Source organism: Homarus americanus, unplaced genomic scaffold, assembly GCF_018991925.1.
Source record: "Homarus americanus isolate GMGI-L3 unplaced genomic scaffold, GMGI_Hamer_2.0 scaffold12650, whole genome shotgun sequence".
NCBI lineage: Eukaryota > Metazoa > Arthropoda > Malacostraca > Decapoda > Nephropidae > Homarus > Homarus americanus.
The window spans coordinates 2,821-20,412 of NW_024719769.1; the positions used below are offsets into that span (position 1 = coordinate 2,821).

The following is a 17,592-nucleotide window of genomic DNA, read 5'->3' on the forward strand; positions in this document are numbered from 1 at the left end:
AGTGCATGGTGGCAGGTGCTGGGGGATGCAGCAGGTGCTGTGACGGTGTGGGTGTTAGTGGGATTATGCAGGTGCCATTGACGGCAGGTGTTGGTGACGGCAGATATGTTGGTGATTGCAGAGGCGTTAGTGACGGTGCAGGTGTTAGTGGATACCAGAGGTGTTGTGACGGTGGTGGTGCTGAAGGATGGTGTGGGCGTTGTACAGGTTGCACGGTGGCAGGCGTCAGATTTGCGGGCGTGCCAGACGGTGGTAGGTGTTGTTAAGACGGTGGCAGGGTGTTGGGTGATGGTGGTGCTGGACGGCAGAGGTGTTGGGGACCAGCAGGCAAGAAGTGACGGCAGGTGCTGGGGGACGGCAGGTGTTGGGGTTGGTAGAAATGAGGACGGCAGGTGTCAGATGGTTAGTGATTGTGGGTGCCAGATGGCAGCAGGTGCTGTGACGGTAGAAAAGCTGGGGACGGCTATGCGTTAGCCTGGCAGGCGTTGGGATGGCAGCAGGCGTCAGACTTGCAGGTGCCGGGGAGATTTGGTGGCGGCGTCAGGATTTGGTGCAGGGTGTCAGGGATTTGCAGGTGTCAGATTATAAGGGTTGTGGACGGCAGGTGTTGTGACGGCAGTAAGTGCTTGGGGTGACAGCAGGGCCCTGTGATTTATGGCAGGTGTCAGATTTGGCTGCAGGTACAGATGGTGCAGAGGTGTCAGGTGACTTGCGGCGGCGTCAGGATGGTGCAGTAGGTGCCAGATTTGGCAGCAGGTGTCAGATTTGCAGTAAGTGTCAGATTTGGCAGGCGTCAGATTTGCAGAAAGTCAGATCATAAGAAAAGCCAGACGGCGGCAGGCGTCAGTATGGCAGAGGTTGTGATTGGTAAGGGCTGGGGCCGATGCAGAGGCGCTGCATTTGCAGCAGGTGTCAAATGGCAGGCAGAGGTGCTGGGGGTCATGGCAGGTGCTTGGGGGACGGTGGTGTTGGGGAGGCGGCAGGTGCTGGGGATAGTGGCAGGTGTCTGGAGGTGTGTGTCAGATGGTGGTAGGTGTTGGGGATGGTGGTGGCCTTTGGGGGATTGGTGGCAGGTGCCAGACGGCAGGCGCCAGACGGTGCAGGGCGCTGGGGACGGCAGAAAGTGCCGGGGACGGTGGCCTGGATCGCAGGCGATGGCGACGCGGTGCTGCCAGACGGCCAAGGTGCCAGGGGATTGCGGTGGCGTCAGGACGGCGGCAGGCGCCGTGATCACGGCATGGTGGCAGGCGTGCTGGGGATTGCGGCAGGCGCCAGACGGCGGCAGGCGCTCAGGATGGCACGTGCTGGGGACGGCAGGTCTGGGGACGGTGGAAGGCTGGAACGGTGGTGGAGCTGGGGCTGGCGCAGGCGCTGGACGCAGGCGTCGTTAGGGTGACGGTGCAGGCGCTGGGGGATGCGGCAGGCGTTGGATGCAGGTGCTGTGACGGCGTGGCGCTGTGATGGCAGGCGCTGGGGTCATGGCAGGCGCCAGACGGCGGCAGGTGTTGGAACGGCAGTGCGTCAGGATGGTGGCAGGCGTGGGGACGGCAGGTGGGGACAGCAGCAGGTGATGGTGCGAGGCGCTGGGGGACGGCGGCAGGCGTCAGATGGCAGGTGGTGGCAGGGGACGGCAGGCGTCAGACGATGACAGGCGCGATACAGCGGCAGTGCGCCAGACGGCGGCAGGCGCCGGGGACGGCAGGCGCTGGGGACGGTGGCAGTGCGTCAGGACGGCAGGCGCTCAGCAGACGGCACAGCAGAGGCTCGGCAGGACGGCGGCAGGCGTTGGGGGTCAAGGCAGGCGTTGCGACGGTGCAGGCGCTAATGACGGCAGAGGCGCTGGGAGACGCGGCAGGCGCCAGGACGGCAGCAGGCGCTGGGGATGCGGCAGGCGCTGGCGGACGCGGCAGGCGCTGAGTGACGGCAGCAGGCGTCAGACAGGCAGTGCTGGGGACGGCGCAGTGATTGCTGCAGGCAAGCCAGATTTACGCAGGTGTCAGGCCGACGGTCAGCCGTGACGCGTGCGCTGGGGACGCGCAGGTGCCAGACGCGGCAGGCGCTGGGATGGTGGCAGGTGTCAGACGGCAGGCGCTGGGGACGGGCGCGAGACGGTGCTCAGGACCGATGCAGGCGCCAGGACGGCGGCAGGCGTCACGACGGTCGGCGTCAGACCAGCAGGCGGTGACGGCGAGGCCAGCATGGCGAGGCCAGACGGCGGCAGCGTCAGACGGCAGGCGCTGGGGGTCGGCGGCAGGCGTCAGACGGCGGCGTCAGGATGGCAGAAGGCGTGAGGGCTGGCAGTGATGCGACGGCGCAGCAGTGCTGGGGGGTCACGGCAGGTGCTGGGGACGGTGGCAGGCTGTCAGACGGTGGTGGCGAGGTGTTGGGGACGGCGGCAGGTGCCAGACGGTGCAGAGGTGCTGGGGACGGCGGCAGGCGTTGGGGTCACGACAGGCGCAGAGGTGCGGTGCTGGGACGGCAGGTGTCAGGACGGTAGCAGGTGCGAACGGCAGCGTCAGACGCAAAGCTGGGGACGGTGGCAGGCGTTGTGATGGCAGGCGTCAGGACGGTGCAGACGTGCGCCGGGGACGGCAGGCGGCCGAATGGCGGCAGGCGCTGGGGACGTGGCAGGTGCCGAAGGACGGCAGCAGGCGCCAGAATGGCGGCAGCAACAGACGGCAGGCTTCAGCAGACGGCAGAAAGCTGGGGACGGCAGAGGTGATACGGCGAAAGTGCTGGGGGATGGGTGGCAGGTGCTGGGGGTCGATCTGGCAGGCGTAAAAACACAACCACCAGACGGCAGCGTGCTCGGGAAGGCTGGCAGGCGCAGGGATTGCGCTGGGCGTCAGACGGCGCAGGCGCCGTGAAAACGGCTGCAGGCGCCTGGGGGCCGCTGCAGGCTGTCAGGGTCGGCTGCAGGCGTCAGACGCTCGGCGGCTTCAGACGGCGGCAAGTGTCAGACGGCGGCAGGCGCTGTAAATGGCGGCAGGCGCTGGGGCGTTGCGCTGTTGTGGGGCTGGCGGCAGGCGTCAGGTCAGGCCGCAGGCGCTGGGGACGGTGGTGGCTGGGGGATGCAGAGGGTGCCAGACGCGGCACGCGTCAGGGAAAAACCAACAAACAAGATTTGCAGGCGCTGGGGGTCGCGGCAGGCGTCAGGTCGGCTGGCAGGCGTTGGGGGAGATTTATCTAAGGCGCCAGCATGCGGTGTTGCAGCATGCGTCAGCACAAAAGGCAGGCGTCAAAATACGGCAGGCGCTGGGGATTACTGGTAGCGTCAGACTTGCAGGCGAGCCAGACGGTCAGGCAAGGTGACGGTGGTGGGCTGTGAACCCAGGCAGGTGCTGGGGCTGGGTGGCAGGCGGGCTGGGGCAGACGGCAGGTGGCTGGGGAACGGTGGCAGGCGTCAGTACAGGCACAACGTCGGCATTGCAGGTGCCAGCCATGGCAGGTGCTTTGTGATCAATGCAGGCTGTTGTGATGGCAGCAAGCGGTGGGGTGTCACGCAGGCGCAAGGCCAGATTGCGGCAGGCGTTGCATTGCCAGGATGTTGTGCCATGGCGGCACGTGCTGGGGGGAAGGCAGGTGCTGGGGACGGCGGCAGGTGCTGGCATGGCGCACGCAACGTGCTGTCGCTGGGCAGGCGTCAGTGACGCGTAGCTGTCGGACGCGGCGTAAGCCGGTAAATGGCGCGCAGGCGTTGGGGTTGCGGCAGGTGCTGGGGACGGCGGCAGGTGTCAGATGCACTGGTGGCCAAGACGATGCAGGCAGAACAGCAAGTGATGGCGGCGGTAAGGGCCTGGAGACGGCGGCAGGTGTCACGGCGCAACAATGCGAAAGACACTGGTGGGCGTCAGACGCGCGGCAGGCGCTGAAGACGGCAGCAGGCGCCAGACGGCGGCGCCAGACGCCAGGCGTCAGGTCGATGGCAGGCGTCACTGCCGGGCGCAGAGGCGCGGGCGTTGGCGCGGCAATGCGTCAATACGGCAGGCGCTGGGGACGGCGGCAGGCGTCAGACGGCGGCAGGCGCTGTACTGGCAGGCGCGGGGGTCCTGAGGACGCAGGCCATTGCGGCGGGCCAGACGGCAGGTCAGGGGTCACTGCAGCAGCCGCGACCGCAAAGCCAGGCATTCGCGGCGGGCGTCGGGACGGCGGCAGGTCAGGCAGGTGTCAGTGGCAGGTCAGGGGACGGTGGTGGGCGTGCTGGGGACGGTGGGTGCTGGGGGTCGGCAGGTGCTGGGGGACGGTGGGCGTCAGACGGTGGTGGGCGCTGGGGGTGGACGCAGGCAGGCGGCAGGGGACGGTAGTGGCCAGGCGGGCGGACGGTGGCAGGTGCTGGGGGTCAAGTGGCAGGTGCTGGGGACGGCAGGTGGGTGTGACGGCAGGCAGATGGGAGGGCGGCAGGCGTGCTGGGGGTCAAGTGGCAGGTGCTGGAGTGGCTGCGGCAGGTGCTGGTGGACGGCAGCAGGTGCTGGGGGCTGGCGGTGAAAAGCTGGGGACGGCGGTGGGTGCTGGGGACGGGTGGCAGGCGTGCCAGACGGCAGAGTAAGGGCCGGACGGTGGCAGGAGGTCAGGACGGCGGCAGGCGCCGGTGACGCGCGCAGGCACAGACGGCAGGCGCTGGGGGACGGCAGGCGTCAGATGCGTGGGTGCTCAGACGGCGGCAGGCGGCCGGGATGATGCGGGTGCGCCAGACGGCAGGCGTCAGGACGGCGGCGGGGCGTCAGACGGCGGCAGGTGCCGATGACGGCAGGTGCCGTGCAGCAGGCGCTGGGGACGGTGGCAGGTGTCAGGGGTGGCGGCAGGACGGCGGCACGCCGGGGACGGGTGGCCTTGGGGACGGCGGCAGGCGTGCTGGGGACGGTGGCAGGCGCCAAATGGCGGCAGGCGCCGGGGGATGGTGGCACGCCCGGGGACGGTGGCAGGCGCTGGGGGACGGCAGGTGCCAGACGGCGGCAGGTGCCAGACGCTGGCAGGCGTCAGATGGCGGCAGGTGTCAAATGGCTGCAGGCGTGCCGTGACGGCGGCAGGCGTCAGGGGACGCAGGTGGTGCGCAGACGGGCGAAGGTGCGTGTGACGGTGGCAGTGGCGGGTGATGGCGTGACGGTGGCAGGCGCTGCAGAGGCGGCAGGCAGTGCTGGGTACGCAGCAGGCGTCAGGGGACGGTGGCAGGTGCTGGGGTCGGGGCAGCGCCGAGGCTGCGGCAGGTGCTGGGGTGCGGCAGGCGCTGGGGATGGCGGCAGGTGCCGGTGATGCGGGCGTGCTGGGGTGACGGCGCAGGTGCTGGGGACGGTGGCAGGTGTTGTGACGGTGCAGGCGTTGGGACGGTGGCAGGTGCTGGGGCTGGCGACAGGTGCAGATGGCTGGCGGCAGGTGTTGTGACGGTGGCAGGTGCTGTGAGACGGTGGTGGGTGCTGGGGATGGCGGCAGGCAAGCGGGAGACGGTGGCAGGTGTTGGGGACGGTGGTGCTGGGACGGTGCAGGTGCTGTGGGACGGTGCAGGCAGGTGTTGGGGACGGTGGTAGGCGCCAATGACGGCGCAGGAAGCCAGACGGCAGCAGGCGCTGAGTGACGGTGCAGGAGACAGACGGTGGCAGGTGCTGGGGACGGTGCAGGCGTGCTGTGGACGGCAGGTGTCAGATTTGCGGCAGGTGACGGCGCAGAGTGCCAGATGGCAGGTGTCAGGGCCGACGGTCGGTGTCAGACTGCGGCAGGTGCCAGACGGTGCAGGTGCTGGGGGACGGTGGCAGGTGCTGGGGATGCAGGTGCAGACGGTAGCAGGTGTTGGGGATGGTGGTGGGTGCTGGGGACGGTGGCAGGTGCTGGGGGACGGTGCAGGTGCTGGGGCTGATGGTAGGTGCTGGGGGACGGCGGTGGGTGCTGGGGGATGGTGGCAGGTGCTGGGGACGGCAGGTGCTGGGGATGGTGGCAGGTGCTGGGGATGGTGGCAGGCGCTGGGGGTTGCAGGTGCTGGGGATGGCAGGTGTTGGGGACGGTGGTGGGGTGCTGGAGGACGGTGGCAGGTGTTGGGGACGGTGGCAGGTGGCCGGGCGGTGGCAGGTGTCAGGATGGCGGCAGGTGCCAGGGGACGGTGGCAGGTGCTGGGGCTGCAGCAGGTGCCGGGGACGCGGCAGGCGCCGAATGACGCAGGCAGGTGTCAGGACTGCAGGCTGCTGGAGGACGGCAGAGGGCAGATGGTGGCTGCGCAGACGGTGGCAGGTGCTGAGGATCGGCAGGCGTTGGTGATGGCAGGTGCTGGGGGACGGTGGTGCAGGTGATGGCGGCAGGTGCTGGGGATGGTGGTGCGCTGGGGGTTGATGGCTGGTGCTGGGGGACTGCGGCAGGTGCTGGGGGACGGTGGCAGGTGCTGGGGATGGTAGGTGTTGGAGGAGGCGTTGTGACGGAGGTGCTGGGGATGGTGGTGGGTGTTGGGGACGGTGGTGGGTACAGACGGTGGCAGGTTGGACGGCGGCAGGTGCTGGGGAGTGGCAGGTGCTGGGGCTGATGGTTGGTGCTGGGGACGGCGGCAGGCGCTGGGGACGGTGGCAGGTGCTGGGGGACGACGGTGGCAGGTGCTGGGGACGGTGGCAGGTGTCAGACGGTGGCAGGTGCTGGGGGTCGGCGCAGGTGTGGGGATGCGGCAGGCGGGGGACGGTGCAGGCAGCTGGGGGATGGCGGCAGGCGTCAGACGGCGCAGGTGCAAGATGGCAGGCGTCAGACGGCGGCCGAGCAGGTGCTGGGGGCTGCAGCAGGCGCTGGGGATTTGCGCAGGCGCTGGGGACGGTGGCAGGCGTTGGGGGACGGTTGAGGTGCTGGGGGACGGTGGCAGGTGCTTGTGACGGTGGTGATAGGTGACAGCAGGTGCTGGTAGGAGGCAGACGGCGTGGGTGCCTGACGGTGGCAGGTGTTGGGGGACGGTGGCAGGTGTTGCCAGACGGTAGCATTGGGGATGGTGGCAGGTGCTGGGACGGCGGTGAGGTGCTGGGTGATTTGCGCAGCAGTTTCGCGTAGTGCAGGTGGACGGTGCAGGTGCTGGGGACGGGTGGCGTTAGTGGACGGTGAGGTGCCGGGGACATGCAGAAGCCGGGGGATGGCAGGTGTTGAGGTGACGGAGGCAGGTGCTGGTGGCAGGCGTGCTGGGTGACGGCAGGCGCTGAGTGACGGCAGGTGCTGGGGACGGTGGCAGGCTGCTACGTGACGGCCAGGTGCTGGTGACGGTGGCAGGTGCTGTGACGGCGGCAGGCAGGGCGCAGGTGATGGCAGGTGTTGGGGACGGTGCAGGTGCTGGGGACGGTGGCAGGTGCTGGGACGGTGGCAGGGTCTGCGGGGGACGGCAGGTGTTAGCGGGATTTGCGGAGGTGCGGGGGATGGTGGCAGGTGGTGTTAGTGACGGTGGTGGTGGGTGCTAGTGGACGGTGGCAGGTGCTGGGGACGGCGGTAGTGTCAGCAGATGCGGCGGCGGCGCGAAGTCCAGGCGTGGTACTGCAATGGGAAGAGGCGCTTGGGGACGGCAGCAGGCGCTGGCAGGCGTCAGGGGATGCAGGTGTTGCACTGGCAGGCGCGGGACGGTGCAGGTGTCAGACGGCGGCAGGCGTCAATGACGGCAGCAGGCGTCAGACGGCGAGGCGTCAGACGGCGGCAGGCGTCAGACGGCAGGCGTCAGATTGCGGCAGGCGTTGCTTGATTTGGCAGGTGTCAGACGGCGAGCAGGCGTTGTAAAGACGGCAGCGCGTGGGGGTGAGCGGCAGGCGTTAGCGGAGCGGTGGTGCGGCTGGCAGGCGCGAATAGATGCAGCAGGCGTCAGACGGCGGCAGGCGTCAGGACGCAGGCGCGCTGGGGGATTGCGAGAAGGTGTCAGCGATTGCAGAGGTGCGGTTGGGGATTGGCGCAGAGAAAACAGGCAGGCGTCAGGGGACAAGGCCGAGTGGATTGGCGGTTGGGGGATCGGCGGCAGGCGCTGGGGATTGCAATCAAAATGGCGGCAGGTGCTCAGGCGACGCGGCAGGCGTCGGGCGGCAGTGTTGCCAGACGGTAAGCGTCAGTGACGGCAGCAGGCGCTGGGGACGGCAGGCATCAGCAGACGGCAGGCTTGCAGACGGCAGGTGTCGAAGTGATGGCAGGTGCACAGATGGTGGCAGGCAGAAAGCTGGTGGTAGCGCCGGTGACGGGCGCCAGTCGACGGCGGCAGGTGGCCAGACGGCAGGCGTGTCAGACGGAGGCAGGCGGTTGAGTGACGGCAGGCAGGCCAGACGGCGTGACGGTGTCAGACGGCGGCAGGCGTCAGAGCGTGCGATTTGCGGCAGGTGTTGGCAGGCAGGTGGCGGTGAGGACGGCGGTTAGCGTGACGGCAGGTGCTGTATGAAGGTGCCAGGTGACGGCAGGCGGCGGTGTCAGACCCGGCAAGGCGGTGCGTTGGGGATGGTGTCAGCGCGACGGCAGGTGCTGCACGGTGCAGGCAGGTGTTAGCGACGGTGCAGGTGCCTGGGATGGCAGGTTGTGACGGCAGGCGTTGGGCGGCGTTGTGACGCAGCAGACGACGGTTGCAGAAAGCCAGCGACTGCGGGCAGGCGTCTGGGCGGGTGACGGCAGGTGCTAGACGGCAGGCGTTGGGGGACGGTGGCAGGCGTCAGATCCACGACGCTGGGGGACGGCAGGTGTCAGCGGACGGCGGTGCAGGCGGCGGCAGGTGCTCAGACGCAGGCGTGCTGGGGGACGGTAGGCGTTGGGGCACGGCAGGTAGGTGCTAGCGGACGGTGGTAGTGCCAGTAGCGCAGGAAGGTGATGAGGGGAGGGGTGGCAGTAGTGATGTCGCGTGCGCGAGGACGGCGGCAGGTGTCAGACGCGCCAGTGGGCGGTGGCAGGCGTTGAGTGACGCAGGTGGCGCTGGTGGCAGGTGCTGAGTGACGGTGGCAGGTGCTGGGGACGGCGCAGGTGTTGGGGAGATGGTGGCAGGTGCCGAGGATCGGCAGGTGTTGAGGACGTGCAGGTGTTGGGGGACGGTGGCAGGGTGGCAGGGACGGTGGCAGGCGCTGAGGGATGGCGGAAGGTGCCAGATGGGCAGGTGTTGGCACTGGTTGGGGGATGGTGGCAGGTGCTGGAGGGACGGCGGTAGGTGTTGCGGGGACGGTAGGTGTTGGGGATGGCGGTGGTGTTAGTGGAAGGTGGTAGGTGCTGAGGGATGGTGGTAGGTGTTGCGGGATGGTGGTAGGTGTTGCGGGATGGTGGCAGGTGCTGGAGGACGGCGGTAGGTGCTGGGGATGGTGGTAGGTGCTGGGGGATGGTGGCAGGTGTTGGGGGATGGTGGTAGGTGTTGAGGGATGGTGGTAGGTGTTAGTGAAGGGGTGGTTATTTATGCTGGTGATTGAAGTAAATTGTAACAGATGTTATTAGTGAATAGTAGACTAGTAGATGGTGGATAAGACAACAACCATACTAGGAGTTATATTGCTGCACAACAAATGATAATAGAATAATTAATAGAGTAATAATAGTAATATATGTATTTAATGATATGATAATAATAACATAGTAACAATCATCATCATCATCATAACCTTTTAAGTATTGGAGCACGTAGTGAGTATCACTGAGTGATTGACGTTCAGTGAGTAATCTTTTGAGCATTGGAGTACCTCAGAGTACCTTTTGAGTATTGAGTGCCAGAGTACCTTGAGCATTGAGTCGTGAGCACTTTATATTGACGTTCAATGAGCACCTTTAATATTGAGTGCTGCGTGAGTACCTTTAAAGTATTGAGTGCATAATGAGAACTGAGTGGTTCCTGAGTACCTGCTGAGTGTCGGGTGCAGAGAGATGAAGCCCCTCATCGTCAGTGATGTTGGGAGGGGGCAAGAGGCGCTCGTCGGTCCACGTCATGAGCAGCTCCATCTCCACTGTGAGGCCCTCAAGATAAACGTTTCTCACACACACACACACACACACACACACACACACACACACACACACACACACACACACACACACACACACACACACACACACACACACACACACACACACCTACCATTAGAGTCACGAGATAACTTAATTGTTCATTGTTTTGGTGTGTAGACAGCCCCATCCATCGTGTCTGACTAGTTAAGCATATATTTGCCGCTGTTCTACGTTGAAGGGAAAACACTAGACCTTGAAGGCCTTGTCTGGTCCTGCTGACGCCCGCAAAGCCTGCAACAGTACTGCTACGCTAACTTGTGTTTTTTGTATCCGCTGAGTTGAGGCACAGGGTTCTACTGTGTCATGGCTCACGTTTGTGTAGTTAGTCTGTTCAGCACTTAAGTATTCATTATGCTACAGCGCCCACAAAACATGTGAAACGTTTGAGTCTTCTCAGTAGAGACGTCCGTCTCTATCCACTTTAGGATGTCTTAGTCCTTCGTTTTCCTTTCGTGTATTCGCTCAGGGACTCTGATATTTTTTAATTAACTCAGGATGTTCAGGGAATTTGAAAGTGTGAGTGAATGAATTTATTGGACAGTCAATTAGGCTTCACCCACTGTGAGAGGAAAGAGTCTAGATGTATTGAGTATATGTTGAAGGCATCTGGTGTCTTATTTGTCGAGTATTTTGTGTTAAGATATTATGTGTCGAGTGCTCTGTTTACCAGTTGTGAATCTATGTCTCGTTTGTTCTTACGCGGCGGCCGTTCGTAATTGAAGTCATTTTGTTTTGATATATCAACATCAGAGAACTGATGGAAACAGAAAGTGTTGTCAGTCTTGTATTAAATAAGTTAGATAATTATCTGAAATGTAAAACACAAAAACTTATTTTTCGCTCGAGTTTAACAGAAAGTCTCAGTTATCTTGTAGTGGATTCCTCCCCACAGCACCGAACCTTCTCGAATTCCCCAGCTTACGCCTCCAGCGCCGCCCACGGAGCGGGGGTCAACTATCTACCCACGCCTATCCCCGCCTTATAAGGCCTGACACAGCTGTGACCAGCTTCTCTTCTACTCAGTGCCACCAGCAACACCTCCTCCCGCCAGCGACCTGGCGCCCTGCCGCGTGGCCCTCACTCTGGGCACCTCACCACCCAGCTCTCTACCTCAACGCTTAATACCACGCTACCTACCCAGCAACAAGCTGGATTGTACATCCAATACAATATGTATACAGTGAGCACACAGAGAGCTTTTCCATCCCATCCTGAGTGTGAACCAATATTACTATAAACCCAATACCTGCTGAGCACTGCTGTTCTGAGTATTTGTCGTTGTTTTGTTCTTGTCCTTGAGAGCCTATTCACTACTTAAATTTGAGAAGTGAAAATTACAAGATTGAAATGAGTTCGTAGCCTCATTTTCATACACCGCTGTGTAGAGCAACTTAGTCTGTTGATTTACTTTGTGTAAGTGACTCGACAACTCAGGGTTGGGAGACCGTCCAGCTCTGACCAGACCTCACTCTAGTCCACGAATTCCATCCGTACACAGAGAGAGAGAGAGAGGTTGCTGGTCGCATCGACCACGGGACGACGCCACACTAGAATTTGGAGATGGATGAAGGTCACTAAGGTCGGATATCGTTGCCAACACGGTTATGGGGTGAGCTGAGATCTCACCCATAGGCCTGCAGCCAAAGCTCACCGGCCGCGCTGAGTTTGTTCTCAGTTTAATTTACAACTTTTCCAATTTCCAGACTATCTGTTTACTTTCCAGCCTGGCTGTGCCTTTGAGCCCCAGCCTGCCATCCATTTCACCAATTAAGAAAAAATGGCCTGGCCGCCTGGACGCGTTCACGTCCGCGATGTATACATGACCCGCTCACGTAGTGTTGTATGAATCCACTGCTACAGGTTACTTTGGGTGTGTTATTTGTCCGAGAATGCGTGTGTATAATCTCCTCAGTGCTAGAGCTAGTAAGAGTATGAGGTAAGCCACTTGTTCTTGGCGAATTGTAACCAGGGTAGCTCTACAGGAAGTTAGCTGCAGTCCTACTACTATTAACAAGCTACATATTCAGGTAACCTGTTTGGTTGATGCTCCAGTGTGCTATAGGTGTGATCACAGTGTTGGGTGGTACACCATTTTGTTTGTATACTGGAAGTTGTATTGTACCTTCCTGTGAAGTACCGTGAAGGTGATCCATGCAGTTTGTGTACTGGAAGTGTATTGTTTGGTACTCCAGTGTACGAGGTATAAGAGTAGTGGTGTGTTGTTTAAAGATACACCAAGTGATGGTGACTGTGAGAGATGTACTGTACCTTGTTGAGAATTAAATGACTGTTACTCATGGTAGCTGTGTGTAATGGAAGTAGTCAGAAGTCTAACATTTTTGTAATAAACTATTTTTATTTTATGTTAGGGGTATTATTTTCCTACAGCACTACCTTATTTTCCCATATCTTGCACATATTACTATTTCCACGTGTCTTACCCTCGAGCCATGCTACCACAGGTCAGAGTTAAGACAGAGAGAGTACAGTGAAAGGTATAACTAAGGTAAAGATACAGGTAGTAGTAGTAGTAGTACAGGTAAAGATACAGGTAGTAGTAGTAGTACAGGTAAAGATACAGGTAGTAGTAGTACAGGTAAAGATAAAGGTAGTAGTAGTAGTACAGGTAAAGATACAGGTAGTAGTAGTAGTAATAATGTAAAGATACAGGTGGTAGTAGTACAGGTAAAGAAAGGTAGTAGTAGTAACAGGTAAAGATACAGGTGGTAGTAGTAGCAACATAAAAGATACAGGTAGTAGTAGTACAAATAAAGATAAGAGTAATACAGAAAGTAGTAGTAGCACAGGTAAAGCAGTAGTAGCACAGGTAAAGATACAGGTAGTAGTAGTAGTAACAGGTAAAGATACAAGTAGTAGTACAGGTAAAGATACAGGTAGTAGTAGTAGTACAGGTAAAGATACAGGTAGTAGGTAGTACAGTATGTAGTAGTAGTAGTAGCATACAGGTAAAGATACAGGTAGTAGTAGTACAGGTAAAATAACAGGTAGTAGCACAGGAAAGATACAGGTAGTAGAAAGGTAAAGAACAGGTAGTAGTAGTAGCACAAGGTAAAGACACAGGTAGTAGTAGCAATATAAAGATAAGGTAGTAGTAGTGACAGGAAAGATGTGTAGAAAGAAAATAAGGAAAACATATAGTAGCAGTAGTAGGAAAGATACAGGTAGTAGTAGTAGTAACATGTAAAGATGCAGTAGTAGTAGTACAGGTAAAGATGGTAGTAGTAGTAGACAGGTAAAGATACAGGTAGTAGTAGTAGGCATAAAGATACAGGCAGTAGTAGTGGGAAGATACAGGTAGTAGTAGTACAGGTATACAGGTAGTACAGTAAAGATACAGGTAGTAGTAGTAGTACAGGTAAAGATACAGTAGTAGTAGCACAGGTAAAAGATAACAGTAGTAGTAAAGGTAAAGATACAGGTAGTAGTAGCATAGGTAAAGATACAGGTAGTAGTAGTAATAGGTAAAGACAGGTAGTAGCACAAGATACAGGTAGTAGTAGTTAAATAAGAGAACAGGTAAAGATACAGGTAGTAGTAGTACAGGTAAAGATACAGGTAGTAGTATAAAGACACAGGTAGTAGTAGTATATAAAGACATAGGTGGTAGTAGCACAGGTAAAGACACAGGTAGTAGTAGTAGCACAAAGACACAGGTAGTAGTAGTAGACAGGTAAAATACAGGCAGTAGTAGTAATATAAAGATACAGGTAGTATATTGCGTAAAGATACACATATAGAGTAGTAGTAGCAGTAGTAAATACACAGGTAGTAGTATAGCACAAAATATACAGGTAGTAGTAGCACAGGTAAGATACAGGCAGTAGTAGTAACAGGTAAAAGACAGGTTATAAGTAGTAGCACAGGCAAACATGGCAGCAGTAGCAGCATAGTAGTAGTAGTAAAGGCAAAGATATAGTAGTAGCAAAGGTAAAGATACAGGTAGTAGTATAACAGGTAAAGATACAGGTAGTAGTAGCAGAACATAGTAGTAGAAAGGTAAACATAGTAGTAGCACAGGTACAGGTAGTAGTAGTACAGGTAGAAGATATAGTAGTAGTAGTAGCAATAAGGTAAAGACACAGGTAGTAGTAGTAGCACAGGTAAAGATACAGTAGTAGTAGCACAGGCAAACATACTGGTAGTAGCAGGTAAAGACAGTGTACAGTAGCACATAGCTGCACAGTAGTAGGTAGTAGTACAGGTGTAACACAGGTAGTAGTAGTAGCACAGGTAAAGATAAACATATAGTAGTAGTAGCAAAGATACAGGTAGCAGTAGCACAGGGTAAAAACAGTGGCAGTAGTAGCAATAAGTGTATGATGGGCTAGTAGTAGTACAAGTAGTAGTAGTAGTACAGGTAAAGATGGGTAGTGTAGCACAGGTAAAGATACAGGTAGTAGTAGTACAGGTAAAGATACAGGTAGTAGTAGTATCGGTAAAGATACAGGTAGTAGTATATAAAGATACAGGTAGTAGTAGTAGCAATAAGACAGGTATAGTAGTACAGGTAGTAGAGTACAGGTAAAGATACAGGTAGTAGTAGTAGTACAAGATAGCATGTAGTAGTAGTGTAAAGATACAGGTAGTAGTACAGGTAAAGATAAGGTGGTAGTAGTACAGGTAAAGATACAGGTGGTAGTATAATATAAAGATATGTAGTAAGTATTGCAAAGATAAGGTAGTAGTAGTACAGGTAAAGATACAGGTAGTAGTAGTAGTGGACAGGTAAAGATACAGGTAGTAGTACAGGTAAAGATACAGGAGTAGTAGCACAAAGATACAGGTGGTAGTAGCAAGTAACAAGATTCAGGTAGTAGTAGTACAGGTAAATATGCAGTAGTAGTAGTATAGATAAAGATACAGGTAGTAGTAGTAGTAACAGGTAAAGATACAGGTAGTAGTAGCACAGGTAAAGATACAGGTAGTAGTATAGTACAGGTAAAGATACAGGTAGTAGTAGTAGTACAGGTAAAGATAGTAGTAGTAGCACATGTAGTAGTAGTAGTAGCACAGGTAAAGACAGGTAGTAGTACAGGTAAAGACAGAGTAGTAGTAGTACAGGTAACAGGTAGTAGTAGTAGCACAGGTAAAGATATAGTAGTAGTAGTAACAGGTAAAGATACAGGTGTGCAGTAGTATATACAGGTAAAGATATAGGTAGTAGTAGCACAGGTAAAGATACAGGTAGTAGTAGTAGTACATATAAAGATACAGGTAGTAGTAGTACAAGGTAAAGATACAGAGTCAGTAGTAGTACAAAGGTAAAGATAAGGTATATAGCACAGTAAATACAGGTAGTAGTAGTACAGGTAAAGATACAGGTAGTAGTAGTAGTATAGGGTAAAGACAGGTAGTAGTAGCACAGGTAAAGACACAGTAGTAGTAGTAGTACAGGTAAACACAGTAGTAGTAGTAGTGATATAAAGATACAGGTAGTAGTAGTAGCACAGTAAAGATACAGGTAGTAGTAGTAGTACAGGTAAAGATACAGGTAGTAGTAGCACAGGTAAAGATAATAGGTAGTAGTAGTACAGGTAAAGATACAGGTAGTAGTGCGTAAAGATACAGGGTAGTATAGTAGCACAGGTAAAGATTAGTAGTAGTAGGCAAAGATACAGGAGTAGAGTAACAGGTAAGATAAGTATAGTACAGGTAAAGATACAGGTAGTAGTAGTATACAAAATACAGGTAGTAGTAGTACATGTAAAGATAAGTATAGTAGTAGAAGAACAGGTAGTATAAGGTAAACATATGGTAGTAGTAGTAAAGATACAGGTAGTAGTAGACAAGAATAAGTAGTAGTAGTAGCACAAGGTAAGACACAGGTAGTAGTAGTAAGGTAAAGATACAGGTAGTACAGTAAAGATACAGTAGTAGCAGGTAAAGACGTAGTAGACAGGTAAAGATACAGGTAGTAGTACAGGTAAAGATACAGGTAGTAGTAGTAGTATGTGTAAAGATACAGGTAGTAGTAGAGTACAGGTAAAGACAGTGTAGTAGTAGCACAAGATCAGGCAGTATACAGGCAAAGATACAGGTAGTAGTAGTAGTACAGGTAAAGATACAGGTAGTATTAGTACAAAAGATACAGGTAGAGTAGTAGACAGGTAAAGATACAGGTAGTAGTAGTAACAGCAAAGTACAGGTGTAGTAGTATACAGGTAAAGACAGGTAGTAGTATAGTAGTGCACAGGTAAAGACACAGGTAGTAGTAGTACAGAGTATAAGTAAAGATACAGTAGTAGTAGTAGCACAGGTAAAGATACAGGTAGTAGTAGTACAAGATAAAGATATAGTAGTACAGGTAAAGATACAGGTAGTAGTAGTAGCACAGGTAAAGATACAGTAGTAGTAGTAGCAATATGTAAAGACACAGTAGCAGCAGTAAAGACACAGGTAGTAGTAGAAAATAAAGATGGTAGTAGTAGTAGTAACAGGTAAAGATACAGGTAGTAGTAGTAGTACAGGTAAAGATACAGGTAGTAGTAGTAGTACAGGTAAAGATACAGGTAGTAGTAGTAGCACAGGTAAAGATACAGGTAGTAGTAGTACAGTAAAAGATACAGGTAGTAGTAGTAGCATAAGGTAAAGATAGTAGTAGTAGTAGCACATACAAAGATACAGGTGTAGTAGTAGTAGTACAGGTAAAGATACAGTAGTAGCACAGGTAAAGATAATAGTAGTAGTAGTAGTATAGGTAAAGATACAGGTAGTAGTAGCAGTAAAGATATAGTAGTAGTAAAAAAAAGGTGGTAGTACAGGTAAAGATACAGTAGTAGTAGTACAGGTAAAGATATATTAGTACAGTAAAAGGTAGTAGTACAGGTAAAGATACAGGTAGTAGTAGTACAGGTAAAGATACAGGTAGTAGTAGTAGTACAGGTAAAGATACAGGTAGTAGTAGTACAGGTAAAGATACAGGTAGTAGTAGTAGTACAGGTAAAGATACAGGTTGTAGTAGTACAGGTAAAGATACAGGTAGTAGTAGTAGTACAGGTAAAGATACAGGTAGTAGTAGTAGTACAGGTAAAGATACAGGTAGTAGTAGTAGTACAGGTAAAGATACAGGTGGTAGTAGTAGTACAGGTAAAGATACAGGTAGTAGTAGTAGTACAGGTAAAGATACAGGTAGTAGTAGTAGTACAGGTAAAGATACAGGTAGTAGTAGTAGTACAGGTAAAGATACAGGTAGTAGTAGTAGTACAGTAAAGACACAGGTAGTAGTAGCACAGGTAAAAGATGTTGTGTGTAGGTAAAGATACAGGTTGTAGTAGTACAGGTAAAGATACAGGTGGTAGTAGTAGTAGTACAGGTAAAAATACAGGTAGTAGTAGTACAGGTAAAGATACAGGTAGTAGTAGTACAGGTAAAGATACAGGTAGTAGTAGTAGTACAGGTAAAGATACAGGTAGTAGTAGTACAGGTAAAGATACAGGTAGTAGTAGTAGTACAGGTAAAGATACAGGTTGTAGTAGTACAGGTAAAGATACAGGTAGTAGTAGTAGTACAGGTAAAGATACAGGTAGTAGTAGTAGTACAGGTAAAGATACAGGTAGTAGTAGTAGTACAGGTAAAGATACAGGTGGTAGTAGTAGTACAGGTAAAGATACAGGTAGTAGT

General features: G+C 54.8%; 2 protein-coding genes across 2 annotated transcripts; one reads left to right on the forward strand and one right to left on the reverse strand.

The window, feature by feature from the left end:
- Positions 1-3,544: 3,544 nt before the first annotated feature.
- LOC121860278 (spidroin-1-like) lies at positions 3,545-4,546 on the forward strand. Its single transcript, XM_042357355.1, has one exon. The coding sequence runs from the start codon at positions 3,545-3,547 to the stop codon at positions 4,544-4,546; it is 1,002 nt and encodes a 333-aa protein (XP_042213289.1).
- A 1,132-nt stretch (positions 4,547-5,678) lies between these two features.
- On the reverse strand, positions 5,679-6,941 carry LOC121860279 (vegetative cell wall protein gp1-like). Its single transcript, XM_042357356.1, has one exon. It carries the CDS (start codon positions 6,939-6,941, stop codon positions 5,679-5,681), a length of 1,263 nt encoding a protein of 420 aa, XP_042213290.1.
- Between the last annotated feature and the right edge of the window lie 10,651 nt (positions 6,942-17,592).

Excerpts from the sequence above, each read along its gene's own strand:
- LOC121860279 (XM_042357356.1), bottom strand. The coding sequence starts at position 6,941 with ATGCTACCGTCTGGCAACACCTGCCACCGTCCCCCAACACCTGCCACC.
- LOC121860278 (XM_042357355.1), top strand. The coding sequence starts at position 3,545 with ATGTTGTGCCATGGCGGCACGTGCTGGGGGGAAGGCAGGTGCTGGGGA.